The 21,237-nt window shown below is 38.1% G+C and overlaps 1 protein-coding gene across 1 annotated transcript in view; it reads right to left on the bottom strand.

Annotated features, from left to right (window-relative positions):
• The window catches only part of LOC124161017, a 362,450-nt gene that overhangs the window by 292,078 nt on the left and 49,135 nt on the right, over positions 1-21,237 (bottom strand). The window contains exon 7 of the mRNA XM_046537157.1: positions 9,547-9,700. Coding sequence (XP_046393113.1) covers positions 9,547-9,700 — 154 coding nt within the window. The remainder of the gene's footprint in view (positions 1-9,546; positions 9,701-21,237) is intronic.

Raw genomic sequence — 21,237 nt, 5'->3', positions numbered from 1 at the left:
AAGATGACTATATTTGTATATTGTTTACGAAAATGATAACTTTTCCGTTCCTCAGTGAAACTATCGCAACGGATATTTTCACTGCAGGATCAAACTAACATCGGATTTCAAACACTGGAATGGTATGCATTATCACCAATGATAAGGACAACGTGAGGAGACCCATATTTCGGAATAGGCCAAAAAATCCAAAAGAAGATAATATTTTGAAACTTTTACGGATTCTAATTTCGAGAGATCAAATTAGATTCCGAATAACATTGAATTATATCAATTACCGTGCTGACCTTGGTACTGCAGATCTGTACCCCACTGCTGGACATTTTCAATACTTTTGAGTCATTTCTTAGCAACCAACCTTTGATGAGAGAAATAGGTTTTTGTTATCATTATAACGAATTAATTTTGAGGTTAGTAAGATTTTGTTAAAAAATGGCTCACCTCGATTTTTCAAAAGACGGAAGGCGAGCAATTACGCCAGTAGCAAAAATAGATGGATTTCACGTGGCGTACTATCACGCCAATAGCACACAAAGCATCAACGAGTGAATTGGAATGAATTATCAGCAATGAACTGATGCATAATCTTATGAATTCTCTTCTGAATGACTCACATAGCTTTTATTCGTATTTAAATAAACGTTATCATTCTGTTTCATTTTCTGAAGTCCATTTGTTGTTTGTTTTAGTTGCTTTTAGATTCTTTAGTGCGTTGGTTTTTGGCGCGGTTTGGTGACAGGGGTATAAACAAAGGGTTGTTGTGCCAAAAGCCATGTTGAGATGTAAATAATGAAGAAAAACCATAGTGCCAAGTGATATTGAAGTGTTTTAAAATCGCTTTGTTACGTTAACTCCTTCAAAAAAGAACAGAAATATAGACGGTCACGAAAAAAACAGCGGGTGTCGCAGATGCACAAGTGTAGCCACGGTGAGGAGCGGTATCCTTCAAGTCCCGCGATGTCGCGTCAGTGTGAATTTTTTAAGCCTTGGGTCGCACTGTTCTCGAGCCATACCTCCCACGCTCCATATTTCTCTTCTCCTTTTTTTATTTTCTTGCCCCGCTGAAAAGACCACGCGGGACATAACGGTGGCAGATAGGCATGCCCTTACTCATAAACACACGGCCATACATCCATACGACGACGTAACTGTGTGTGCATAGAGACAGGGATGTAGGAGAAGAGCGGATGAGTGCAGTGGTCTAGTCCTCTTCCGTTCAGAGATCGATCGATACGTTGAGCCACGGAGTTGTTTGGGATTACGTGACAGAACACAAATTACTAAACGATTATAGAGTTCCCTCTCTTTCTCTCCCATTCTCCTTCAATTCCAATTTCCATAACCACCACCCTTCATTTCTTCCTCTTCCTGCACGATTGCGGAAGTAAAGCGGCCCAACATGCCATAATAATAAACGAAATTTCTATATAATATCTCCCAATTCTTTTACTTACATCGATGAAACGTCGGGTGATAACTTGAAGATTGATTGAAAGGTATGACTTCTTGTCTATTTCAAACAAATTACTCCCTACCCCTCGGTTTCCATTCTCTCAGATCATAATATATGTGTAATCGGAAGAAAGGTTAATAAGTTTTGAGAAAAATACTTAGTCTTACCAATCTTTTAATTTGTCCATTTTTCATAAGTATCGCCAAAATCTAACCAAGTTGAATATTTATTAAAGCACACATTTATTACAAAATCATCATAATAAAATGAGCCAACATCCTATCTGCCTTCGTTGCATTGATGATACATCTCCTACATATAATTTCATATTTAGTTGGAAATCACTCCAAATACTCGATTCATTGTATTATAGTAACAGAGACAGGTAAAAGTTCCAACCTCAGTTGCTAAATTCCTTCCCCTCAGTAATGAAATACAATAAAGACACGGTGTTTACAATTTATTAAATCTCCACCTTCGAGTACTTGATTCACCGAAGTAATTTTCCTGCCAACACAAACGGAGTTTTCTTTTTTTAAAGAATACCCATCGCGAAAAGCGAAAACTCGAGGTAGCAAAGAATCTCATATGCTTTACGCTTCACCGTTACAATGAAAAATTATCGTACACTTAACAATTTTAGTATCCATCAGAGTATATATTTAAGAATTTCTTTTTAGGTACAAAGATCCAATTGTTTTACATCCCCAGTCACAGTACATAACTCACTTTATCATGCTTTTCGCACTCAAATCATTAAAATAAACGTATTGAAGTTGAAATTCCCACCACATTGCCTATCTCAGCACCCCTAACACAGCAAACACCATGCACGGCCACGAAACGAGAACGCGGACATTTTTTTTCTCCTCCTTTTACTCCAGCGGAACGACCTCTCGTGATCCCTCTCCGTCAACTCTTCCCCATCCCCTCACTCCTTGCTCCCGTTACGCTGCGGCGATATATGCGGAGGGGTTGAAGAGTGGGGGAGGAAAAGGCGTGGATAGGTAATTTGGCGTGGCTTACTTGTGTTCTCTGGTTTGTAAGGGGGGAACTGGGTAAATGGTCTGTGTGCTTTCGAAAGAGATGGGGTGAATAGCGGAGATACAAACGAAGCAAACATGGGAGAGAAAAAAAAATGACTGATGACGTCCTCATCGACCGCTAGATCCGAAATAAAAAATGTTGCGGCTAATACTTGACAACCACGTACTACTTCAGGGAATTTATTTTATTTTTCTTTATTTTGACCGATTGAAACGTTTCCCTTTCTTCCTAAACACGAATCCATGTTCCCACATCGAAAGGAATATAGTCAGATCAAACGGAAAGAAGGGTTTCTTGAACGTAGTCAAAGGAATTTGTCCACAAAATTGAGATTACTAAGAGAAAAGAGGCGAAGAATAATAATTATAATAAAGTAACCAGGTATAACGTAGCACGCATGCGATGAAAGCTCGTATTTCTAATCATCTGATTCAAATAATAACCTTGAAATATAAGCAGAATAATTGTGAAGCAAGAGACTGGTTTCAGGATATGGAGAAGTTTATAAATTAATATTTAACGCTACATTTTTAATAAAGTTTTCTTATTTATCAAGCTATATTTATTCAAGATATACAAATATTATAGATAGCCAAATGAAAAAACGCGTAGCACCGCTATATTTTAGACAACGAAATTTATTCATGCATTATAGAATTATCAATCTTATTAGAATACAGTTAAAATAACGTAATGGCAAATGTTTTATTCTTAATTTTCGCATGTACTTCGAGAAGGAACCAGTTTGTAATAACAGCAACAATTGAAATCATTATAAACCAACCAACCCTTCTACTCCCATTTATTTTACAACATAGTGAAATAAACATAACCCTGATTAGAAGTTAAATTGAGAACCATTTGATATAGGCACTATCTTAATTCTGGATCGCATCCTGGCATCGTTTTATCCATGGGATCATATCGGGTGTTTCAAAATGAAAAACGGGATTTTTATGAACGATTTAAGTTTTTCCTGGTGAATACTTCTGACAAATATTTCTCGGGTTTGCATCCAGGGATTTTAATGCTTTCTAATATTTATGACACTAAACTAACGGCCATAAATCACACAGCAAGAGAAAGAGCAACTAAAACAGTTTTGCATAAAAAGCCGACAATTTCTCAATTTGAGCACTATTCGTCACACGGCACACGAAAAAACGATATTCGAGTTATTCCCAAACGTTGGTATATGTCTCTCAAGTAATTGCTGCCACTCCTGCTTCAATCCTGTTTCTCAATTTGGAAAGGTCAGCTTTTAGTGGAGGCACGGATGTCATTATCACCTGGCGGATCACAACCGAACTTAATACGGAACGAACGTTGCACAGTTACAACAGATTCTGTCTTTGCAAAACTGTAAAATAAAACATGCTTTCTGTTCACTAATCGATATCTTTGCTACTAGCGCAGGTACATGCGGTACATACCATTAAATAAGATTGAAAATAATTCTCAGGCCAAAGTGAATATGAAACCTGGCTAATATTTCTAATTAACTGTCAAACTGATAATTTCATCTGATCAGCGCACGCTATGCTTCTTTCCTGCAATAAAGAGGGTGGAGGATTTATTATATCTATCTATATATGCCGAAAATCGGAGTAGGGATCATGTTAAAACGCGGCCAAATCGATATCGAAAAAAGGAGATAAATAATTTGAGAGACGAAATAAAATGGAAAAGGAAAAAAATGAAGCACGGCGTTCAAAAAATTCATGACCACGCTCCACTACCGAATAATTAAATGCAGTACATTTGCCGGCGTTTAGATCCGCGAAGCACTGCTCGCACAGCTGCCCCGATGCATGTTTCGAAAATGCGTCATCACCGAAGTGTTTGCCGTCTTCCGTACCTATGCATTCATTACTGGACGGTATTGATCACAAAATCGCATTAGTCCAAAATGGAAACGATGAAACCCGTTGACGCACGTATGAAGTATATTCGGGAAGTAATTTTGTTGATACGAAAAAATATTAAATTTGGCGGATAAGAAAAAACATACATATTGAACCTATCTCGAAAAATGACATCAAATTTTTGAAAATATATATACGCAGAGAAAAAGCCGCACGCGGAAAAAATTTCGGTTTAAAAAACCAACAAGAGGCAAATAGGTTTTCGATCGAGGTCTTATTACTGCGAGATTGAAACAAGAAAATATTGAGTGTGTAGTCGAAAATGTTTATATCTATGATTCCACAACCATTCACTTAAATGTGTAGTTTTGTATAAGATTTTAATTTTTTAAATACACTCGGCTATGTGTAGAGTCATCAAGATTTCTTCCACACGTATCTCATCTTTTTAAATTAAGTAGCGTATGAAAGAATATTCTTTTGGAAGTAATCTTGCTACTTCTTTTTTGCTATTTCTCTGTTTTCTCAGCGACATTTTATCAACTTATAAAACCCAGTATTACTCAACTTACAAGAGTAAAACCTCACGTAATATGGATCAAAATATCGGTTCTACAATCCAACAAATGGGAAGGTTCCAGAAAGTAATACATTAACAAGCATGACACCAAGCGACCAACCTGACGATAGGTATTTCGAAAAAAAAAAAACAAACAAAAAAGAAAAGATTCATCAAAATAGATATCTGACACACTAATTCTATAAAGACCAAGGAAGTGTTTAGACCTGTTTACCTCTAAAAAATATCCATTTCAGACAACGAATGTAATCATGAATTACCTGAGACATTAAAACTTATATTAGCTTTAGATTTAATCGCCATCGGCGCCTTTTAACGCATTTCATTTAATATACTGTCAATAAAAGCAGTCAGTCAGGAGATATGAAAAAATATGATTTGGGATCTAATTGCCGTATGATATTCTTTCGAATTGATAAATGTAATATATTCTTTCAATATAACCGCTGGTCAAAAAGAATTTCACCTTCGTTCAACCACTAAAATATGGATACTTACGATTCGTAATTATATCTAGTTTTAGTAGCCGATATGAGAACTGCGCGGGCAATATAGTAAAATAATCATAACATTACGATTCCGATAACATTATGATATTGATTTAAAACATAAGTTTATACCATACTTTATAAAAATATTCCACAATTGGAATTAAGGGATAACAATCAATCTAAAATGTATGTCATTATTCCAATAGAACAGTGAACGAAAGAAGATGTCTCATTGTTCATCTGGTAACCACTCGGCTTCGCATCATAGCATCGATTTAAAGTTTCAATGAGCCAGTTATTAGAGTATAAATTAAAATGTTTACAAGAACCTTGAACAAAATTAAATATTGCCGATTGAAAGTAAAATGAAACATTTCCTCACCTCCATTGATCCTCCATAGTACGGGTAGCTGCGGTTTGAATCATATTTCCGCGCTTCAAATGATGTGAGAGAAATGCAAAACATACGAGTTCCACATCTGTCCATGAAATTCGCAATGGGCGAACGGGAGGAGGAATGGAGGAGTGAGAAATCGAGTCGGATAAAAAACTGATAGAATATATTAATCAGAGACGGGAGTTAAAATTGGAGGCCCTCGCCCCATCTCCGTTCGTATCGAGAAAAAAATGTATATCACACACACAAAAACTGTATATATACAGGACCTGCTTGGAGTTATTAAATTGGGGTAATTCCGGCAATAAAACCCGACATGTAATCGGTTTTATCTTTCGTGCGAATTCATGTGTACATTGGGTACATTTACCAGAGCCCTTATGGAGTGAGGAAATAGCTCGCAAAAGTAGGCATCGTACGTGTACCCAGGTCCACCTAAAAATGCTCAAGAAAGACAGGCTTACTAATCAATATTTCGGTTTGGCAAAAAAAATATCGTCGTCGTTTACGAAGTTACGATAACGAGCAGATGTTCCAACACGATTGTCCGGAAGAGTTTTAGTAATGAACCTGATTCCTCACACATATTCCGGATATTTGTTCAGTAGCATGGTCTGTGAAGCCAAACAAAAATGGCATTGTATCGCCTACAAACTTTCAGGTTTGATACAACTCCACAAAAATCAAAATCACTTACCAAATGAGAAAATTTTATGCAGAGTACAACTTTATTGTTAACCGAAAAATTCTTCAAGCGTATTTATGCAGTTAAAATTTTACTCAGGTTCTTCTAGTAATGAATGATATTTTCCGATAAATAGTAAGTTTAACAGGTGAATGACATTCTGAAGTAGCTTACTCTTCATATTCAAACAACAAATTTCAGCTGGCAAGGAATCAATCGCAGATGAGGGAGACTGATTAAAAATTATTCTTGTTTGTATTCTAAATCACACGTTTTTACTGTTTTGTGGTCATAGTTGTGTTGTTCTACTATTTAAATCATAAAAATTGCGCTATTTTATGGTAACGCGTATGATTTATTCTCATTCGCACATTTCCTCCCATATGTAGGCGTTGCTCATTCATGCGGTGTCATCTTTTTTCACTAGCACCATCAGTAAGTTATAGAGATTGGAATATTTTTCCTCCAAGAGCCTCTAATGAAATACAATTCGTTGGTTGGTATTTGTTAGGATAACACTAGAAACGACATAGTTAAAAATTATATAATTGTAGTTATAAATCGGTTATTTTTCTTGCTTTGAATGACAACGTTGGATACATTTATTGCAAAAAATATTGGATTTTAGCAACCTGGCAAGAAATATACATGTTTACTCGCTTTTTTTTTTTTAATCGTGAATACACATTGAGAAATTAAGAGAAGTATTTTATTTTATCGCGGAATTTCGTTCGTCGAAACACTCTCAGCTATCATCTTTTTCACACCTCGCATACACAATACGGAATCCCCGTACACATCGACCGAGAGTCAAATTTATCACCCTGAATTGCAATACACCCAAAAAAGTGAATTCCAGTATACACCAGGAACGAGCTTCACACAATGTAAACGGTACTCTCGCCCCGCATAACTCTATAGCTAGGACGTCAAGGACGCGATTACAACAGGACCACATTTTTCGCTGTCGACCATCGCAATACTTTCGAAATAAACGCTCGCGTCCTCCAGGATAGCTTTTTTTGGCTCACGTACATAACCCCCTCACGTGAATATTTTCTCTGCGCAGTGCATGAAATCGGGATAAAAGATTACGAGATGACGCGAGTTCACCTTGGTCCTCGAGTGCTCTATGCTTTTTGTTGGTGGATGACCGCTGAAATTTTGAAAGTAATCACTCAAAAAGCCCTTGGTACGGTACCTAAGTCAAAGCAAAAAAATAAAACAATGCCAGTAGGTACTCAGGCGTGCTGTTCATATTCCCATATTTGTATTCGCTAACGTCCTGAAGACGGAAATAGACTGTTCCATTTACGAACTTTTGCTCTGGATTTCAAACATCGAATGCGCAGGCAGTTTCCACGTTGAGAGAGGCTTAATGTTACCATTATCATTACAACTTAGGAGTTCCTTTGGCCACTCCAAAGTTTCCTCGTGGGTGGACGTCCACCTGTTACTTTGGCACAGTCACACTTACGCCCCAGAAACAACTACCCAGGCCATTTTTGAGGTCAAACCCCGGCTTTCCAAAAGCAGAGGAAAGTTCATTTCAACTAGCAGTGAAAAGCGGATGCCATATTTCTAGAAGCAATGTGTATGGTTAAAAGAAGCCATGGGATACTTACATGTGAGACTTATTCTTCACTGTAAAACATACATGTTGCAACCTTCACAGCAGTTAAATGAGGAAGTGCACACTGGGATTTCATCTATTACATAAGGCATAATTTTGTAGCTCTATCACCCAAAACTTGTTCACAATAATATTTTTGCAGCCATAACATCAATTCCGCCTCAGAAGCATACCGTGGATACAACACGACTGGGTAAAAAAGTCATCCGTTGTGAAATATTGGCTTTATAACTAAATTTCTATAACGAAGTGATTTATTTATTTGATTAATAATACATAATTTATGACATCCAGCAGCAATACTGGAATCTTCTTTTCACAAAACTCTTAAAGTTCTGAAAAAAATGCGCATGACAAATCTGAGAGGAGCCGCGACTGATGAGTTGTTTTTTCACCTCGATTACATCCGGCTTCCATCAACCGAGCGTCAAAAATAAAGCATAAAAAGCGCTACTCTCTCAGTTATATTTGAGGGGACGCTTGATGGTAAACTTGAAACTAACTGAAACAGAAGGACCACGTCAACGCGAAATTTATCCCGCAAGTGAAAAATGAATCAAGGTCAGTTCAATCAGCCTGGCGCCAGTGACGTTCGAGCCAAATTGGCCCCTATTGGCATGAACGACGTTGGAAATTAGTTGGAGGGGAGTACGACAGCTATGCGCCGCGAAGGGATTGTCCATTAAGGGGGATGGATACCTGGCTGATGTGACGGTCTCCGCACGTAATTTCAACAAATTTTAGCGATGAAGACTTAACATGAAAGCATAGAAGTTGTGGTAGAAAGGCTACCGTCGAACCATGAACATTTCATCTCGTTATAAAGCTTGATTTCCCTCCCAGGAGAAAAAATTGGACAAGTTATGATGGTCAACCGCCGATTTCAACGCAGGATATCCACCTCGCTTTACAAATAACTAATATTTTATTAAATCAATGCAGTTAAATATCACTTTGTCATAGACATCGAGGACAGGAGTGGACCTTATTTGGCAGTTCAGATCCGTAATTTATTTTTAAGCCAAGCACTAAACCTGAAAAAATGGCGGATTTTCGGGTAACTTAGCAATTGTCTTCAAAAAATTCATCACTGAACCCACAAATAATATTGATACCAACTAGTCCTAGCGAAATACATCGATAGTATTCTTGAGTAACGAGTAGCACTCGTTTGCCAAAAATTGGTTATTGAACCTGAAAATAATATTGATACCAACAAGACCTAGCGACACCTCTCGATGGTATCGTAGAGTGAAGTGGTCGCTGATGGTATGATCGTGTCGTAGAGTGAAGAAGGCGCTGCCTTATTTATTAGCATGCTTCTGTGGCGATATCAAAACCAATAGTTTGAAAAATATTTTTCAGGCACATTTAAATAACAAGCTCTCCACTCACCTCGGATGAAGTCAGGTAGCACAGCCTGGAGTCCGCGCTCTCGATGGAAGCCTGCTGGACAATACCGTATCGGCCGCCCTCCCGACCACTGGGACCACCGTCAGCGCCGTACTCTGAGCGGATGCTGTCCTGCCTCTCGAACATACCTGTGCTCCTATAGCACGGGGTAGAGAAAGGAGAGAAACATTTTTGGCTTCGTCGGACAACTTAAAAATTCAGTCATATTTAAGGTCACAGAAAGAAAAAAAATCAATATCGTTCAAATGACTGGTGGAAATGTAACTGAGATGGAAAAGTGACAGAGTAATCCACTGGGTACTTGGAAATTCCTCTGAAGTATAACCCGTGGATATAAATACGAAATATAATCTGTGTTAATTTAGTAATATGTATCCATATATTAACCTGCTACTATAATATCTTCAACCAGCCTGGAATAGAATTTTATTTTTAAAAACACCATAAAATTGCCGAGATAAGGCTAATTTTAAGATTTAGAATATTAACCAACAATAAATTAGCTTTATTTTACATTAGTCATGCCCTTAATGGTAGTCATAATAACGAGAATAAAATAAATATAAAGATGGATTTTAAAAAATTGCCCTCTCAAAACCTATTGTTCCACGATAATCTGCTATTCCCTCTCACGCACTAACCATCAATACTAATATGTTTGAAAGAGGCAGAGGATGTGGTTGAAGCTGGAGATTAATAACGATGATATATAAGCTAATATAGAAAAATAAGCATTAAAATGAGGTTAAATGACCTAAAAGCGGTAACATTTAAATATGCTCACGTGCTTATGTATCTTTTAATATTTATATACTCCCACACAAAATACATGATTACTCTCAGGTGTTATGGATATTATTTTCGGCTGAGTATTTACAAGCAGCAAAGAAAATCAAAGGACCTAATTTGACAAATTCCTTCTATATCATTAAAAGACACTTTTAGAGGAGCTGAGTGATTACTTGGAAGATGAGAGTCCTAGAAATTGCATGACTTTACCAAAATCTATAGACGGAGTTGAGAGAAAAGTAAAACGGGTGTTCCAAATTGCTCAAAAAATATTATTAGCTCGCTGAGTCTTCACAGAGTAATGCGCCACACCGCCAACTCAGTTCACTACTAAAACTTGATTTAGCTGGGTTGTCGCTAATTAATTAGCCAATTATCACGATTGATCTTTACCCGGTCTAGCTCTACTTTAAAATAGATAAATTCTATCAGCGCTTTCCCGATGCCTATTCATAGAATTCACCACTCCATATAATTTTTGTGAATAAGCAAATGGTGCCAGGATTAATCATTGCCAAAATCAAGTAATAAATATTTCATTGCCTACTTTTGGACGGTAGAATTAGAAGCTCAACGATTAAAAATACGAATAAAGCGAAGCGTCAAGCAAGTTTTATGATTAAAATGATTCCATCTAAATACATTTTGCTTTAAAGTTCTTTTCCCTTCCGCCTATAAAAATTTCCTAAGTAAAATAATTAATTGGATTTAGTATCAATGCCAGCAAGGAAACTGAATTTACCATTTAACAACAATGTGGCCAGAAATACCAACAATAATCTAAAGATGATTTATGATTGGCGATAGAATTTCAATAACTTAGAGTAGCTTTAAGCGGGATGATTAGCATAAAATATCATAAAAACAAAAAATATCGAAACCTACTCCCTAGCACAGATGGCGTTGAATTAAGTATAAGAAGAATGACGATCGGAGTGAAATAAGAAGGCAAATAGGATTAATTGACAGGATAAAGAGATAACCTCCACTAATAAGACATAATTATGCATGAGAATACATATGTCATCCAAAGAAATAAATAACAGGTGAAGCAAATGAGTTACAGTCGTCATAGGGTGGAGAGATAGCTGGAATTTCAGGAAAACCAACCTAAATGCGAAGACCAGTCCGATCGATTGAACTCAAAGCATAGGGAACTTCCCCACACCTCAACAGCCTACAAGTCTCTGCATGACTAATGCGAGGAATTTCACCCTTATACACTTCGGTGAACATTTTGTGAGAGGTTGACCAACTGTACAAACGAATGAATCGGTCGTCAGTCCCACTGTATCTACCACTTCGCTCTATCTTATTTCCGGTTGATTTCGTATGCTCCTAAATAATAGCCCCTATGAATCGCGTGTCCGACACACCGGAAAGGGCTTACATGGATGTATAAGGAATTAGAGGATATGATGAGTCATGGGTATGACAAAAGCCCCAGGGGTTATTTCCAAACCGCCCGCAAAAATCCTCTCCCGCCCAAGAAGCGTAAGAATCAACCCGAGGTTTTACTTTATTTAACTAATAGCCTCCACGCGAGGAAAATCCTTTGATCCCGACGAAAACGCATCCGCACTGCGTATAAAAGTCTTTTCGGGCGACAGGGAGATTTCGGAGGGGTTGCTCAAGATCGCGAAAAAAATGTGAAGAATCAAAGACACCACCTTTAAAAGGATGTTTTCTGAATGTCTCCCTAGGATTGAAAACATTACTAAATTAGATCCATAAATAGCAGAAATATGGACCGTGCAAGAATATCAAAAATAAAACAAAGATAAATTTCAATTAGTTCTACCACATACTTAGGTAGACAATCTGAGATGGAGGAATTTCAACTTTGCAGAAAGTAAATTGATTAACTAACCTTTATAATTTGCTACTAGAGCCTGGAAAATCAATGGTAATAAAAATGTAAGAATCAATTAATAAGTATGAGTTATCTTCAATCTTAGAGCAGTATATTTTAGGTATACGAGGGAGAGGAAGGAAGAGAATAGGATGTTTAGATAGAATAAAAGAGGCCTTACTGTATATTGAAGAGGGACTGTTCGGTCTAGAGTTTTTCAAGTATGCACATGAGGGAATTTTTTACTATTAAGAACATTGAATAGCAGAGATTGGTCAAATTATTTTTGTGGCAAGAAACTTTGGTACATGAAGGAAGGGGAGGCTGCCGAAATGCTTCTTAAAGACTCCATGAAAACCTATCTTAATCGGTTGAATACTTTATTAATAATATATAATGGAGTTGTTTTCATTTAGAATATATCCACCAGTCATAAGTATTCAATCGATAACCAATCGTTTATACTCCTTGATCTCTCAAATGACGGCGAGTAGAATCTTAGAGTCGACATTTAGGTAGAAACCTCTCATATAGAAGAGTCAATTCTGTGTCAAATTCATCCAATATGTCCAGCAAAAGAACGGTCACCGAGACGGATTCAACGACACAATATTGCTGATCGTCAAGGAGCTTGAGTGAGGGAGATACAAATCTCGGGGCAGACCGGAATTTTCGTAACGCCAGCACGAACCTGCTCACCAGAGACTGCATGGATAGGGTTCCCTTAGAAGTATCCGAAGGGGAGAAAGTACCCCTGGGAACTGAGATGAAAGAAAGATGTGATAATCGGTGGAGAGAGAAATGTGAAGGTAAGAAAGGGAAGAGAAGGATTTTAACAGTTTTGGACACGAAAACCCAAGGATATGAATGGCATGCCTCGATTTCCTTACCAAAATGTTCTCTCAATGTATTATTATTATTATTCATTTGAGTATACTACCAGCCAGAGTAGGAACATTCAGCGAATCACACGGGACTGTCTCACCTTGTATGTTGGACTTCCCTTTTCAACTCACAATGTTACGTATCCAATCTCTTTCGCCCTATCTATAAATCCTAGTGTCTTCCTCCCTCTTCCATTATTTCCTAACATTTTTTCCTCTAAAACGGTTTTATGCATCCCCTCCCCGCTTCGTGTTCACTCCATCCAAGCTCTCTGTCTCCTTTGTATCTCACCTAGAAGTTTCCACTCTCACCCAATATGACTAGCACTTCGTCGTTTCTATTCCTCTTCGTCTAATTCACCGTATCCATTCTTTTTCACTCCCACATCTCCAACGTCTCCAATCTTTTCTCGCCCTCTTTCCTTAAGAGTCCATGTGTGCACACCGTAAAGCGCTAGACTTCAAATAAGACTCTTCCGTGGCCGTTTATTTTCACTCTTACACGGCATTCCTTTCACTAACTCTTTCTCGTTCATGAACGCCTCCTTTGCCAAGAGAATTATATTCCTGGTGCTCCAACTGCTATGCCCGTATTACTCTAATATGCAGCCCAAATGTGTACGTCGATGTCTGTAATATTGAAACAATAGGAAGGATATGGTGATTGATTGGATTCTATAGGTGAAATAGGCTAAATACAATATGAAATGTCCGATGTAGGATTTTTGCAATTATGTACATGAGGTAATTTTTTACTATTAAGAATATTGAATAGCAGATCTTGATCAAATTATTTTGTGGCAAGAAACTTAGGAACAAATAATGTTGTTCATGGAATAAAATATGACATATTATCCATCAATTTATAGTAATTTTGTAGTTTTATGTTTTATTTTATAGATTCATTAACTGTTTAATTTTATAGTCGTTAGAAGCCATGGCACAATAAAGTACGATTTTTTCGGGATGACTTTAACACGATTCTAGAATAAAACAACAACTAAAGCTTTAAAGTATTTTTGACGCTGAGAACTTTATCTATCGTGCGCAATGGGAAAAACTAGTAGGGTAAACGTTTCATTGAATTGGCCATTACTTTTGCATAAAGCCACCTTCACCCATATCGGATGAGTGTACCTCAAGCGCTGCGTGGGCAGGTGGCTGAGTAAAATATTTACTACCAACGGTACGTACCAGCAAAATTTTATGTTACACCCATCCTAAGTTTTATTGCACAGCCAGATAAAAGCAAAAAGTCTCTCCATCACTAGTTCAAGATAGTTTTGAAAATATCTCGGGGCTGATACGTGGTTTCATTATTCAGGAAAATTATTAAGTAATCCCACCCCTGAAATACCGGAAAATACGAGTGAACCGGTAAACGAAAAGCAATATCAATAACCGCAAATTGAGCCAAAACTGCCTGAGAAAATGGATAGCATTCGTATTCAAACGAAGAATCTAGCTTCCCCAGCCTATCACCAGATCGTCCATCAACATAAGGTTTACCACATACTCTTCCCCCACGAAGGTAGGCGTTTGTGGGAAGGGTAGTTGACGTCGACCGACATCAAAGCCCATTTACACCTTAGAGAAGGGTTGTGAGGAAAAGGTAGAGATAAACCCGTCGACGGTATTTGCCTTCTCTTTAGGAAAGGCGCCAAAGGGGCAACAGCTTTACTTCCCACCCGACGGACGGGGTGCTGCACTCGAAGTGCCCTCTGATCAGAGATATTACAATTTCGGAAAAATCTCAGCGACTTCCTGGATTCGAACCCGGGCTAATAGGGATGCAAGTCAACACGCAAGCCACCACAGAAACTTGATCACCTCTATTCCTCGATTCACACAGTATTTAATGAAAATGAAATGCTATTTTATACTTTTTTCAACCATATAACCATCGTAAATACCTAAACTTAACGTTATGGAATTGAGATAGCCACCACGTCAAGTAACTAGTCGTATTCCCCTACGTTCACATCTCCTCCGTTCTCCTACATACTCAAATCTCGAACACTGAGCCAATTCTCACATACCCTCTTTAGCGTCCACGTTTTCGAGCAAAAACGTGCTACTCTTCATATTAGACTTTTATACCTTACGTTTATCAATTTTTTCACAAAATCCATCTCTAGTTAACTCTTCCTCGGGTATTAAACCCTCATTTTTTCTCCCTTCTCGATTTCCTTATGACTGAGACCATTTTAGTCTAACAAGTCATCCAAACAGTGAAATTGATCTATCAGCAAAAATTATGCAAACAGGGAAGATTGAATCATGGACTCTCCTAAAATTTAAAGTAGAATATTCAGTGGGAAAATTGAAATTATCGGTGATGTTGAATAAGTAATGGGTGGTTAACAATAAAGGAACAATAATTACCAAAATAATACATTCGTCAACGCGATCGATCGTAAAATAAATTAAAAAATAACAGTAAATACGACCACGCAACTCGAAAACCAACCGGGAAATTTTCAATTACGACGCTCATTAAGAATAATCGCAAATATCTGCGGGAGGAAAGGGAATGGGGAAACGGGACGTTATCGCTGCGGGAGAAATATCTCGTTAAAAACAGAGGACCCCTCTCGGGAAGTGAGCGTTAGCTGTTGACGGAGGGAAATGAAGAATCTTGGAGACAAGTCAATCAAGGGAGGGATGCCTGGAGAGTTGATTCGTTATTTAAGGAGCGAGAGGAGGATATTGGATACGGCTTGCATAGAAAAAAAGGGCAAGGAACCTCTTAAACAGGTAGAGGATAAGGGAACGAAACAGGGGGGGAGAGAAGTGGGGTATGACGGAATAGGGGGAAGGGTCAGGAAGATAGGGTAGGGCAGGAGTCAACAAATTTATCCCTAAGTGGGTCGCAGGGTTGCTTCTTTTTTTAGCCGAAGAAAATTCGCCCGCTAGAGGATCCAGGTTAGTGGAGGCTGGAGATATGGGATGAAACACAACCTATAGATCGCGCCATAGCCTATTTTTATACTAGACGACAGTTTCATTCTGTACCAATATTATCTAAGGGCATCCCCTATGATTAATGGCGGTGCAGTTCATACAAAGAGGGACGTAAAAAGCGCCTCGTCAACTGGGGCAGTCCTAGGAGGCCATTTTCGGTGATGAACTTTGCGCTAGCTCGCAAGATAAGAAACTTAATATCGGATTACCTATTTGGAAGCATATTTCCGACAATTATACAGTCCGGCAATGTTTTTACATCCATCTACTTTGATAAAGACATGCGAAGCTAAGGCTTTTCCCTTTAGGGAGTAACGTCGGTTTCTTAAAGCTTCTCTTAATGCATATAATAGTTTCAATGTTCCCTTACGTCATGGTCAAATATCACAATCTTAATTTAAGCATTGATTTCATTTTACTTAGAAAATAAAAATATACATATTGCTGCAATACAAGCTAAGCTATCACCTGGTAACTTAGCATCATGTTGCTTTTATGTTACCTAATGTAAGAATTTAATGTCATTCCAAGACTTCTATCACTTTTTGAAGCAAAGAACTTGGTTTTTAAATGATTATTTTACTAAAATGAGTTAACAGCAAAAGCTATGTACGAAAAAATACTCCCTAAATGATATCGAGTGGACTCAAGATGGAAATGGCATTTTGAGTGAAAGAGCGAGTCAGTCAAGAGACACGAGGGTCAGCATCCCTGATTCCTCTACAGCAACGCGATCGGACTGGAAGGCTACGATTCTCAAAATATCATGGGGTTTTGAGGACTTGTGAGGGCGTTCAAGGTTCTTGGGGCATTTTGATTAAAAGAAGCATTGCGGTCAGAAGGAAAGAATACTAAAATAACTCGAGATCCTTTCCGTGTGCGGGATTATATTTTGTGGGCAAGAGGGGAAGAATACGAAAAAAATGTCTGCGGCACGTGGAGGAAGAATCGGAAACCTCATTCATGACTGTAATTGAATTTTAAATAGGTTTTTTTCCATTCATGGTCGCGGACTCGAGGATCGAAAGCGATAATATAAAAACCGAGGAAGTTCTTGTGGCCATTAAATTTTCAGCCCTTCCATCCTTCCCTACCTTCTGCCGCACGATAAAAGAATAAGGATTTATATACAGCAGTGGGTTATGTAAGTTCCGTTGGTTGATCAAAGAAATAAATGGAATTTGCGTAAAATATATGAAATATATGGTTTATTTTGCCCTTCATGAAAACCAATAACCTGAATTTAAGCACAGTTCGCAAATTCAGGAGACTATGGTCAGTATGTTCTATTTTACGGGCCGCCTTGCCTTCGTATGATATCCCACCGACCATTACTCCACCATTACCGACGCACGCACTCACGTAGAATTAATTCACAGCAGACTAAGCATTAACACAAAGAAGTAGATTATGTTGCTTTCGTTAGTTGATTAAAGCCCTTATAATAATGAGACAAATCAAGGGTTAATACCCCATAGATATTTAATAGGGTAATGAGTAGGAGCTAAGATTTAAATTGCACGTATGTTCAATGGACATACGAAGAATTTGAAGTATTTCTTCTTCACAGTTAACTATGATTGATTTTGATGGTCCCGTAACAATGACAGCATTCATTGAGCCGCAAAGGGTATAGCCGAATAAGAGGGTGAAAATTCTTCCCCATGGGATTTTTCCCGGACTTGGGGAATAGGATTTTGGATAAAAAAAGACTAACCTATCCACACTTCCAGCCCGCTAGAGGCCCACCAGGGCCGGTACCTCTAACATTTGATTTCCACTGTTTTTTAAATATCTCGGGAAAGAAAGCATATTATTCAATAAAGTTTGCGGCATTTGAAGGCTTTCTTAATGGAGCAGATGCCCAATTTTTTGTCACAACTTTTCAGCGGCATAAGGAGAAATGGCGTTGATTTGAAAATTTCAAACGCTAGTTTTCATAAAATATTTTTGAGAGGGCCAAAAGAAAAAAATGTGTTTCGAAGGAATATTTAAATACCTTTCGGCTAATGTAATGAAAAGGAATATTTAGGTGGTGGAACATCGCGAAAAAAATAAAATATGCGATTTTGGCCATTTTTTGCTGTTTTTTCCATGACCTGTGCCCCCATAACACCTGTTTCATACCATCTTGCACACATTTAGTCGTTTCACTAACGGTCAAACTCATACCAATTGTAATTCCAACCACAAAATGATGCCGATATTCTGAAATCAATCTCGCAATCGGTACATCCAATGAAAACTTTCATGGAAAAGGATGACACTTTGATTCTAGATAGAGGAGATTCTAAAATTATAAGAGTCGATTGTATTCCTTGAATTACACGTCATTCGTTCTTTGAAAAATTGTTTCACGATAGACTCATTGATCAATACAATTTTTTTAAATATATCAAATGATTTCCTCAACATGCCACATGTTCATCAAAATTAACTACAACATCGACGTACGAATTTTCACGAGAAACATTGAATTCCATGATTCTTATTCTCAAGAATACGTAAGTATTGCATTTTAATTATTCCTTTCGGGATGCCAAAGGAAACTTCAGCTGTTAAAGATTTTTCCTATTTTATCTTCAGGAAGCTTTTGATAAAAATTTCAAGTTTAAAAACTAGAACCGTTAAACCATGGATACGATGGCAGAGCTGTCGTAAACTCCTCATTATGGCTAATATGGTTCATTCTATGGCTTAACTTTGAATGGAGCGAAAAATATTGATAGTTGGAGTGATGATTAACTATGATGGATGTGGAGGAAATCTTCCGAGCATTAAATCCCTATCAACAAAATACATAAGGAGATCCTAAAATAATAACCGTCAATAAATACTGAAAAATAGAATACTCCTCGTCTCACGATTCCTTTCCTCTCGTTTCTCAATTTAAACGGATTTATTAAAAATTTTGCGTCTTATGTAGAACTTTTAGTCTATTTCATTCCATGCCATCAGAAAACATGCATGAATACGTCATGATATGAGGACCATGGAAGGAAAGGCGTGCAAGTGCAATTTTTTTATAATTTTAGATGTAAGTGCAGATAATGGTCGGTGAGATATAATATTATGAAGGCGAGGCGGCCCATAAAATAGAACTAACTGACTGTAGTCTCTTGAATTTGTGAACTGTGCTCAAACTCGGGTCATTTGGCTTCAATAGGGGCGAAATAAGCCATTTCTATTTCATTTCATGCGGTTTAGAATGTTCTGCGTAAATAATGGACCGTAGAAGGAAGAGAAACATGTAGCTCCCTTTACTTTCAGGAATAGGCAACACATCTACTCCAATGAAACTGACGCGACCGATGCGCCAGGTTGAACATTGCAGTTTAATTCCCTTCATAAGTAGATATCAACGGATTATAAACATTTGTGAAGAAAGGAAAGAATAAAAAACCGAACGTGAACATTGCCCTCTTTAAAAAAAATTCCATTCCAGTCTGATTCATAATTTGGAAATACGCCACCTCTCACAACGGCGGCGCGAGTCACGTATCCAGGTGACACAATAGGTCAAAGTGAACGGCACTCAAAGGCGCCGCCCACACTAAAGGAGAGTTTACTGTGAGGAAATAAGGACACGAGGCGAATAGCGCAAAAAAAATGTAAGGAAAGGTCAGTGCAGAATTCGGGAAAGGGTGAGAGGTATTATGAGAGTACTGAATGGACTTATTTTTTAATGCAAAAATATTCGAGAATTGAGGGATTGTTGAAGCTAAGATAAAAAGCTGGGAAAGTGACGAGTCGCAACGTCGTGCGAGCAGCCCAGCTGAACCCTGGCTTTCGCAAAGAAGTTGACAGCTAGAGCAGCAGACGATAACTACAACTATTAGGCCCGACTCATGTAAGATGTGTAAAAAAGCAGCTCACAGCTCTTAAAAGAGAGTACAAATAAAAAAGGGCGTAATCTATTAGCAAATCTGAAGTAATTCAACTTTTAGCGGGATACTTATCAGCTTCCATGGAAATAATGCAAGCAATTTATGGACATATACTTAGGTTTCTACAGCTTGCAAGTTTTCAATTTATAAGCCAGTAAAAAAAATCTCATAAGCTCCTTCCTGCTGTTGAAGTTTTTTCGGGTTTCCCACCGGGTGAGGCTCTCCATCTCTGCCGACGTTTCGATGGCCGTGTCGTCCATCGTCATCAGGGCTTTTTGAGGAAAAATTTCTTCCTCACAAAGCCCTAATCTTCCTTCCTGCTCATAAACACCATTGTTAACGCAATACTCTTAGTGATATCATTACTACTCTACCCGTTTTCCTCCAATGTGCTGCCCAAATTGTTGAATTGCTTTACCTGTTCAAGTTTTTACCCACCTACTTTTATCTTGAGCCTCGCATTCTTATCTCGCAAATCTTTACAAATCCTCATAACCTTGGTCTTCCTGTTATTGATTGTGTAAAACATGAATTTTCTGAAAATTGCGAATGATATTTACCCTGAAAATGAATTTCCTGGAATTTCTGAAAATTTCAAATTATATTTACACTGAGTTTTCCCCGAAAATTGCAAGGTGTAGCGAGAGATGTTTAAAGATTGATTCGTCACTATAAAAGACCGTTAACGCGAGGAGTGGTGCGTCTTCTTAAAGGATGAGGATGCGGCTGGGATGCGGCACGCACGCACGTCCTGGCGCAAAACGGAAATGTCACCTCGAAGGATGAATTCGGAAAGTTAGCGCGTGTTAGGGGACAGGGAGGCCCCGCAACACTTTCGCATCAGCCGACGCCACCGACCCGTTTGACCTCCCGTGGGAGAGAAAATGGGCGGAAGGTAGGAAGAGGAGAAGGGGATGAAGAAGATGGAGAGGACATGGGGCCATGATGATGGAGTCCGGGGCGGAGGAGATGCAAAAAGCAGAGTGGCACGAGGAGAAAAGCAATACTTCGCACCACTGGAAGAATATCACAAACATACCTTGTAACAGGGATGAAAACTATTTCAAAACTGCCCGGAAACTTTACACGGATTCAAGATGAAGCTGTTGAAATAGTCTTTTAAACTCAAAAGTATATGGAACAGGTGAAGAAAGATGTAACAGAGAAGAAATACATAGGTGTGAAAAGATTAGCTGAGCACTGTGCGTTAATGAGGTCAGAATCGAATGTTGTTAAATATCTCCGAATGATCTTGATAGTAAGGATAAATCTTGAGGGCAGGCATATTATTGGATAA

Source organism: Ischnura elegans, chromosome 6 (genome assembly GCF_921293095.1).
Source record: "Ischnura elegans chromosome 6, ioIscEleg1.1, whole genome shotgun sequence".
Taxonomy (NCBI): Eukaryota; Metazoa; Arthropoda; class Insecta; order Odonata; family Coenagrionidae; genus Ischnura; species Ischnura elegans.
This window is presented reverse-complemented; position numbering and strand designations above follow the sequence as displayed.